The 8,837-nt window shown below is 39.0% G+C and overlaps 2 protein-coding genes across 5 annotated transcripts; both read right to left on the minus strand.

Moving 5' to 3' along the window:
• Positions 1-584: 584 nt before the first annotated feature.
• LOC103446489 (putative disease resistance RPP13-like protein 1) lies at positions 585-8,026 on the minus strand. Of its 4 annotated transcripts, XM_070824401.1 has the most exons (8): positions 7,805-7,940; positions 7,126-7,206; positions 4,512-6,040; positions 2,088-4,270; positions 1,926-1,987; positions 1,561-1,709; positions 1,306-1,385; positions 585-1,221 (listed from the first exon to the last, which is right to left on the minus strand). In XM_070824401.1, the coding sequence occupies exons 3-4, from the start codon at positions 5,934-5,936 to the stop codon at positions 4,256-4,258; spliced, it is 1,440 nt and encodes a 479-aa protein (XP_070680502.1). In that variant the 5' UTR covers positions 5,937-6,040; positions 7,126-7,206; positions 7,805-7,940; the 3' UTR covers positions 585-1,221; positions 1,306-1,385; positions 1,561-1,709; positions 1,926-1,987; positions 2,088-4,255. The 4 variants fall into 4 exon arrangements, with proteins under 4 accessions (XP_070680502.1, XP_008383851.1, XP_070680501.1 ...); XM_008385629.4 differs by lacking the exon at positions 7,126-7,206 and having other exon boundaries at positions 7,805-8,026; XM_070824400.1 differs by lacking the exons at positions 585-1,221; positions 1,306-1,385; positions 1,561-1,709; positions 1,926-1,987 and having other exon boundaries at positions 4,191-6,040.
• LOC103446566 (putative disease resistance protein RGA1) lies at positions 2,113-4,109 on the minus strand. The gene is made up of 4 exons (XM_008385697.1): positions 4,025-4,109; positions 3,206-3,955; positions 2,899-3,143; positions 2,113-2,565 (listed from the first exon to the last, which is right to left on the minus strand). The coding sequence occupies exons 1-4, from the start codon at positions 4,107-4,109 to the stop codon at positions 2,113-2,115; spliced, it is 1,533 nt and encodes a 510-aa protein (XP_008383919.1).
• Positions 8,027-8,837: the final 811 nt, after the last annotated feature.

An 8,837-nucleotide genomic window follows, 5' to 3' on the forward strand; every position in this document is an offset into this window, starting at 1 on the left:
GAGGCTACCAAGCAAATTTTCACAAACCATAACAAAAGAATCCTTGTATACTCTTGATTCTTCATGTGTAGCGGAGAGTGTACAAACATTGCTTCAAAAACAACCATTTGGTGAGGAATTTGGTCATTTAAATACTCTCCGACTTAAGCCGTAAACCAGCTGTAGTAGTCTCATCATCCATCTCATGAAGAACTTCATTAGACAGTGACAACATGATTACACTATGTGCTCGGTCTAAATCGTCTTCTTTTTCTTTATCAAACCAATCTTTTGGCAAGGCTTCCAAACCCTGTAGCACCTTAAGCAACCCTTGTTGAACTAGCACATTTTGAATCTTCACACACCAAAGGCTTAAAAATCATTCCTTCCATTGAATTTTTCAATATCATATTTCACTGACATATTTAAAAGTTTCATAGACATACTAGTGCAAAGCCCCAAGTCGAAACCTAGAGCTCTGATACCACTTGTCGTGCGGAAGCGTTAAATATAAAACTAATGAACTAATACAAAAAAATACGACAAAACAAACAATTCAAAATAACACGAGGATTTATACTGGTTCGGTATAAGCCCACATCCAGTTCGGAGACGGTAAGGAAATTCCACTAATAATAAAAAAGAGATTACAAATAGAGTTTTAACTCTCAAACCCCGAATTTTACACACTCGACTCAATAGCTCTCACTCAAACAAAGAACAAATGGAGAAAGATAAATACATACCAATTCTCTTCCCCTAAAAGCCACAAAGCTAAAACCAAATGTACTAACACCAATATCTTTGAGTGAGTAATTGCCTAAAAAACCACAAGAACAACTTTCTTTCTCCTCTAAAGGTGTCGGCCCGGACTCAATTTCCCTCACCAATCGAAACCAAAAAGCATCGCATGCCTTGTATACTTGCTGCTGCAAATACCCTAGCCACTCACGTAAATTATCTTCTCTCCTTTGGCCTCCCCTACGAACTTATTCTCTTTAGAAGCACTTTTCACAACCGTTCATGGATCAAGACTGGCTGTACAAGCTTGGCTTCACTCAAGTGAAAGAAGACCAGACTGAACCCACCAAAAAATATTAGCTTGATCAACTCTATATCCCATAGCAATCTTCCAAAATCCAGTTTTATGCTGTCGCTAAATTCTTCACACAAACTCAGCACCCTCACATTGCCAAGCGCATTCGAAATACTCCATTGATCTTCAGTAGTCCGCATGGCGAACTGCAATAAAATAGGGATGCCTGAAGTCTTGATATGGTAGTGAGGAAAAATACTACTACCTTCACAGTGTGGGACTTCTTTTACCTTCACATTAGTGAAAGACGAGAAGATCCATTGCTTAACCGCTTTTTCATCCTTGTACAACCGACCAGCACCTTTTATATCTGCAAACAACATACACGAACGTTTACTACATATACAATACACGAAATCCAGGGGGAAAAGAGAGAAACAGAAGGGTGCCAAAAAGTAGGATTAAAGTTTTTCAAATCATAAAATGTTACAAGGTATAATTGACCATATAATCGACCATGGCATTGACGTAAAGCTTGGACTTACTCGAATGTGCAAGACGTGAACACAGAGATTGCAGGAAAGAATAATGATGGAACGGGTTGGAACTAGACAAGAAAGTGCAAACTCTGTGGGATGCGTGATATTTACGGAGCATGTTAGATTGCATATGTACACTTCACCTCAGTTTGATCCTGCATCAAGGAAAAAGGCCCCTTCAGGTTTTCTATTGAGATCCAGATACAGATATAAACAGGAATAGGCATATGCTGATGCAACTCAATCATATTTAGGCATATGCTGATGCAACTCAATCGTATTTTCTTCTAACAAACAAGTAGTTGAGAACCTTGTAACCTTGTAAATCCAACAGAGCACTTGTCATTTTATTTGGTAAAGAATAAAATTACCGGGTGCATCTGGTGTAATTTGTACTCCAATTGTTTGAGCGTTATGATGTCCTCCTAGCTCCCTATAATAAGACACAATCATAACTAAAGTTAGAAACATGTGATACAAATGTGTTGAAAGCAAATAAGGTTTTGATTTTTCTCGAAATATGGACTACGTACCTGGAGGGATCAAGGATGCACGCTGTCATTGTTCTAATGGCAAGTCCCCAATATCTATGTAGGGGATGTGAGCTATTATGGCCCAGTCTTTTGCATTACCTGGTTTATATCTCTTTCTTAGCACTGGACAGTGATCGTATATGCGGAGTTGTGTAAGTGAAAGGGCTAAATCCTCTGGAAAATATTCTAACTTTGGGCAATCACGGATTTCAAGAGATTCAAGAGAGGTGAGGAATCGATAGCCCTGACTTGATGGGTGCCTCAGATTTGGGAAGTCTGAAATGTTGAGTATTATGAGAGATTTTGGGAGCAGCATCTCTTCTCCCTCTGGAGGAAAAGAGGACAGACGAAGATCTACACCACTGAGCCACAACTCCTTAAGAGAGGTGAGTCTGTTCAATGTCAACCCCCAATGGGAGAGGGGCTTACAATTGTAAGGCTTCCAAATTGTAAGATGAGTAAGGTTTGAGGAAAGACCCTGTTCGAGAATGGGTGTCAAACCGTTGCAGTAAGCAATTGACAATTTCTCGAGAGAGTTGAGGTTCATGCCATGTGGAAGGGTGTCCAATTTCGAGCAAGTGGCCATAGCAATGTAAAAAAGGTTGGCGGCTCTTGTTGGAAACCCTCCGCTGGGGAAGGAAACAAGACTTCCACAATTTCAAAGATAGAAAAACCGAAGACTGGTCAGGTGGCATAGGCCCTTGGGTAGGGATTTAAGGTTTTCACAATCATAGATATCAATGAATTCGAAACAAGTGTTATCCCACAATAAGCTATCGCTTATTGACTCCAGTTGGTAGCAATTACTCACTTCAAGGTGTTTAAGAGCTGGTAAAGATAACTGTCCTTTGGATGAAAAGGAAGTTATTGATGGACAGTCCACTATCGCCATAGTTTCAAGACAAGATGCCTCCTCTTTCCTCCGACAATGGGAAGAAGATAACGAAGACCCCTCTATCTCCTCTTCCTCCTCTTTCAAGACAAGATGACTCTGACATTTATACATGTAAAGTGTTTGAAGTGATGCCAACTGATGCAACTGTTGAAGTTTGGAGTCTGTTGAAATACACAAATTGCGAAGGGAAATCAGATATGGCACTCGACTTCTGGGTCATTACATTCAGCAATGGTCAACTTCTCAACCTTCCTTAATCCTGTCATGAATCCCTTAGTTTGAAATCTGAACTCTGGAACATATGCAAGAGTAATAGCCTTGAGCTGTTCCAAGTCAACCCTAATTCCACACACTACTCCTTTACACTCCTGAACACGTAACGTAGAAAGTTGTTTGTAGCCTGCAATTGAAGCCACCAATTTGTCACACTGAATAATCTCAAGCTTTTCTATTGAACCAATGTTTTCAGGTAAGCTACCCTCCAATTTGAGACACCTATTGATGGAGAGCCTTTTCAAGCTAGAAAACACTTCAATTCCTTGATCTCCTTGGCAAGGAAACCAGTCCTTCCATCGTTGCATATCCTCAAACTCAAGAGTCTCCAACCGTGGAAACGAAAAGCTACCATTTCCATAAAACTCATGTCCCACACTTTCCACTCCTGGCATTCCACTTACATAAAGTTCCTTGAGAAAAAGCAATTGCCCAAGTGGTGGCAAGAATCCACAATTCTTACAATTCTCTAACCTTACAAGCACCGTGTTAGAGAATAAGGGATCACCAACCCATGTTGAAAATTTCATACCACCATAACCCTTGATGGTGAGCTCCTCTAGATTTCCATGTGGCTGTGACATGTCAAGCACACCTTCGTCGTTCTCCTTTTTGTCACTCCATTCCAGGTGCAATGCATTAAGCCCTTCCTTGCTAATTAAGTCTGTTTTCCTTGCATCCTCAACATCGATCACATTTTCTAATCTTGAGAGGCGCAATGTTCCTCAAAGAAGCAACATGGGCCCAATCTCCCTCACACTTGACTCACCACCCTTTCCCACAACAAAATTAGTCAATGTTTGCAGATTAGTCAATTGACTTAGCTGTGGAGGCATTCCTTGCAAAGCCGGCATGTTTAAATAGCTGAGATGACGTAGATTAGTCAAATTCTTCATGTAAGCTGTAAAGCTTGATTGTTGATTCCAGAAAGCTCACTATTAATGTGTGAGAAAGATCAAGGTACTTCATATAGTTCAACTACCCAATATTATTCGGCAACTCAGTTATTTGATAGCTGTACAAAGAGAGCACCCGCAGGTATTTCAGAATTGGCAATAAATGAAGAATAACCTGGCTAGTCAAATAATTATGCGGATCATCTGAAAGTGGAAGCGGTAGGAAAGTACGCAAACGTTTGACTTCAGAAAATGCCTCAAGCTTGTCAAATTTGAATTTAGAAATTGCCTCAAACTTTTTAATCCCATCATAGTTACCAGAAGTGTAAGAAATATGGCAAGTTTTAGAAGAACACGTACCATTTGGTTTATCCTCGAGTCTAAAACATAACTCTCCTGCAGCCACCTTGCCAAATCGCCAACAAGGTCATGCATTATATATAGTGAATTGGCTTTGCTCGACCTTTGAAATAATGACCGAGATAACAGCTCCGCAAAATTGTCACCTCCTATATCTTCCATTTCTTTTCTTTCTTCTGGTAGCTGAAGCAAACCCTCTGCCATCCATAGGAGGATTAATTGCTTCTCCGCAAAATCATAGTCATTTGGAAGAATTGAGCAATAGGCAAAGCACCTCTTCAAATTTGAAGGGAGATAGTGATGGCTCAATTTTAATACCGGGAGTATTTCACTCTTATTTGATGTACTCCATAGTTTGTTGTTCAAAACTTCTCCCCATTCAACAATTTCTTTGCAACGTAAAAGACCACCAAGGGTCCTTGCAGCCAAGGGCAGACCGCCACACCTTGCAACAATTTTGTCTCGAAGTAACACAAAATTTGGCTGCAGAGCATTGTTGTTGTCGAATGCATGTTGCTCAAATACTTTCCAACAATCATCATTAGATAAACACTGCAAATTATGAACTTTAGTAGCACCCATTGTTCTTGCAACTTTAGCTTCACGTGTTGTCACAAGAATCTTACTTCCACGTGCTCCAGCACGAAAGGGGGACTGTAATTTCATCCACATATCATAGTCACATGTGCTCCAAACATCATCCAGAATAAGTAAAAACTTTTTACTTTCTAATACCTTACTGAGGCTTTCTTGGACGTTATTGAGTTCCTCAAAATGGCAGGGTTGAGATGTGATGGATTCAAGAATGGTTTTTGTTACCCTTACAAGATTGAAGTCGTCAGACACAGAGATCCATACCTTAGGATTAAACTGTATCATCGTATCGTTGGTTTCCTTGACCAAAACTTGAGCAAATGTTGTCTTCCTGACACCAGGCATGCCAACAATGGCAACTACATCATAATTGACAGTAGCAGGCTCATCTCTGGACAACAGTTCAATAATCTTTGCTTTGTCATCATCTCTTCCAACAACGGGTACTCCACTTAACACAGATGAACTCGGGGGCCTTCTCCATGCCTTGTTTGTAGTTGTTGTTCCAATGTATATTAAACCGAGCTCATCTTTTTGTTTAGATATTTCTTGTAACCGTTGAGTAATCTCCTTTATTTCAGAGTTCATACTAAATTGCAACAATTTAACTTTAGGAATGAGGCTTCGTACCTTACTTATGCCAGCCCGTTGTTTCTCCTTTAGCTTGCGTCGCAACATCTCAGTGGAAATCTTGTCGAGTATGTCCTCCACATCATAAGCCAAGTTTTTTAGATCATCCAGCCATAATTTGACTGCCTCACTGATTAGTTGCTTCTCTTCCGCATCATTCAGCACCTCTGCAATTGCATACAATATTTTCCTCCATTCCATCAGCTTTTTGTCGATTCCTCCTAGGCAGGCAAAGTTGAGGAAGTCGCGAGAGGCCAACTTTTCGAGCAGAACATGAAGGAATGCAGCTAGAAAGATATCTCCAACTGCCATAGTTGGATTTGTCCATAAGAAAGCAAACACAGTTTGTAAAAGTGAAGAGAATACAGAATCAGACAATCAAAAGAAGTGAAGCGTTCTCAAGAGAAAGCTTGAAATAACAACATTGAGCACTGAAAATTGCACAGTACAACTTATGACGGCCATGTTCATTGCAAGTTTCATTACTTAAATCATTTGAAAGAATATCGTTGCCCTTTTTTATTATGTTTCGGGCTTTAGTTGTTCCCTGTCCCTGTCAGGTAATATAACAAGCTGAATAAGCCACCGCATCTATGCAATTGACTTTGTATAAACAAAAGTATAGACAGCAGATAAACAGACCAGACTTGCACAGAAGACTTTGCATAAACAAATCAAAGACAGCAGACAAGGAAGCTGTGTCGAATTTGTATATAATAACTTGATCTGTTTTCGGTTACAGCGTTTAATGACTTAATCAAAACTGTACGTAATCAACATTTCGATCAAAGAACACACTCACCTTGCTTTTCCTTTTAGGTAACTGTTAGGACTTATATATCAGTCAGCATTGAAAGGGTCAAAGAACACACTTACCTTCCATTTCCATCACCATTTAGGCTATCCTTTGACTATTCGATTTACTCATACTTCCAGCTAGTTTCGATCTATTACTATAGCATTTTTTTAAACTAGTGTATCTGAGTCTTTGACTCGACTAATCACTAGGCCCCCCCTGACCCTATAACATTTGGGAAGCGAAAAACTCTAGCATTTTGCTAGGCGGGTATAGTGGGAAAGAGTCGAACCCTAGAGCACTTGGGAGCAAACCAAGGACCTGATCGCTAGACCAACAACTGTTAGGTTTCTCTTACTACAGCATTTCTTGCTGATTATTCAAGGAAATTGAAAACCAAACCTATCTCATTTCTCTATCATTACCCCTCACCCTTCAATTCCATCACCAATTAGGCTATATCATTTGGAGGATCCAAATAACATTTCTCTGTAATGTTCTAATAACAAATTATGTCAACAGAAACAATTGGCATTTTTTTATCAGTCATTAGAAACAATTGGCATCTTACTAACTATTCTTTCAATTTCGTACCTTCGAAATACCTTCCAAAGTACTACAGACAGTTGGGTATACCCAGAGACGAAGCTAGAAATTTCTTCTAATGGGGGCAACCTGAAAAACACTAAGTAGACCTTATTATAGTATGGTTTATAACCAAATGATAATGGGGATGATTTCAAATGACGATGTTCACAATTGTAATGTTACAAAAATTTCAGTAGTAGTGGAAAGTGACAAATTGAGGTAGAGGGGGGGTTTTCAGTTTGAATGACAGAAAAAGACCACTTTTGCTCATATTATATTTGATATAGAGTAAACGTAGTATGAAGGTATGCTTGATATTAGACACATATACTTTCTTCAAGGATAACGCATGTATATCTATAATTGCAGGATGCAGCTTAACCAACGAATTACTTGAGTGGGGGCATCTGCCCCCAGTGGGCCTTCATTGAATCCGTCCATGGTTATACCAAGTGTCACAATACAAGTGGTTAAATACTTAAAGAAAAAAAATTCCAACCATTTGTAGTATAACAATTGGTGTTCCGGGCATACTGAAAATTTCTTTTACAGGAGAGCAGTTAAGTGATGACATGTTCTGTTGGCGCCACACAGACTTAAAGTAGAAAGAAAACAAAAATCATAACTATTTTGAAAGAAAAATTAAAAATCAATGTAAAAATGAATAAAATGTCAAAGCCCCGACCTTACAGAGTTACTCGGCGACACCATTTCGCGGTTGTCAATCAACCTCTCCAAGATTTGGTAGTGAGTACCAATCGAGTTTCCCGCACCATTTCGGTTTCGATACGACCTCACGCACGAGGTGGGCGCGGGCAGATGCGTTGTATCAGGAGGAAAGCCTGAAGAGAGAATAGTATTGTGTCGACGGGGGTTTGCCCCGTTGGTGGGGGTTCAGAATTTTCTTTCTTTTTTGTTTGTTTACGGATAATCATTCTAGTGTCTTCAGCTGAGAGCAACTTAGGAGGATTGGGTTAAACATCATGTGGCATTTTGTATCTAATACTGAGTTGTAATGTGCAAATTTATTTTTAATAGTAACGTATAATGCTATTTTTACCATATCCTATTAAGGAAAACTAATGAAAATGGCTTGAAAACTTTGAGTTTTAATGATAAGGACAAAATAAAGAGTAAAGTGAACAGTACCAGGATTAACTTTTTAGTGTAAAAATGTGGTTTTTCGTTAAAGTGAACAGTACCAGGTGCTTTTCGTTAAAGCTCCCTATTATTATTCCATAAACTTATACCACCTTATGTAGTTATGTGGTGGTTGAGTTGGACATGCCATCTCACTTAATTACAGTGTACTTGGATTTCCATATAAATTTTATTAATTTTAATTAGTTTTTGTTTGGAAACAGATATTAGATTGAATTAAAACACTTCAATTTTCATATTCTTGCATTCCTTGTTCAGTCGTCCTCAAATACTCTTTTCATCATCCCAATCTCCTCCTCCCTCCTTAAAGTTCCTCTAATTGTCTTGTGCTTCTTCATCCTCCTTCCTCCTCTTTTCCAAAACAAATAGAAAGAACATTAAAAAAACAAAAACAAAAGGCCAATTGCGAAAGGAAAAAAAAAGCATAATTAATTTCAATAATTTGCAAGCAACTGCAGCATAAATATGAGGATTTTTCAAGAACAGTGACCCCGGCCATAACCCTCAATCTGATAGAAAACTTGTTCCTTTTGACTCCATCAAATTTGTAAAGGTGC

Source organism: Malus domestica, chromosome 07 (genome assembly GCF_042453785.1).
Source record: "Malus domestica chromosome 07, GDT2T_hap1".
Classification (NCBI taxonomy): domain Eukaryota; kingdom Viridiplantae; phylum Streptophyta; class Magnoliopsida; order Rosales; family Rosaceae; genus Malus; species Malus domestica.

Coding starts and splice junctions, on each gene's coding strand:
- LOC103446489 (XM_070824399.1), bottom strand. CDS start 5,936: ATGGAATGGAGGAAAATATTGTATGCAATTGCAGAGGTGCTGAATGAT.
- LOC103446566 (XM_008385697.1), bottom strand. CDS start 4,109: ATGCCGGCTTTGCAAGGAATGCCTCCACAGCTAAGTCAATTGACTAAT. Junction 3,956..4,024: donor TTTTGTTGTGGGAAAGGGTG/GTGAGTCAAGTG, acceptor TCTCAAGATTAG/AAAATGTGATCGATGTTGAG. Junction 2,566..2,898: donor CAGCTCTTAAACACCTTGAA/GTGAGTAATTGC, acceptor ATTCTCGAACAG/GGTCTTTCCTCAAACCTTAC.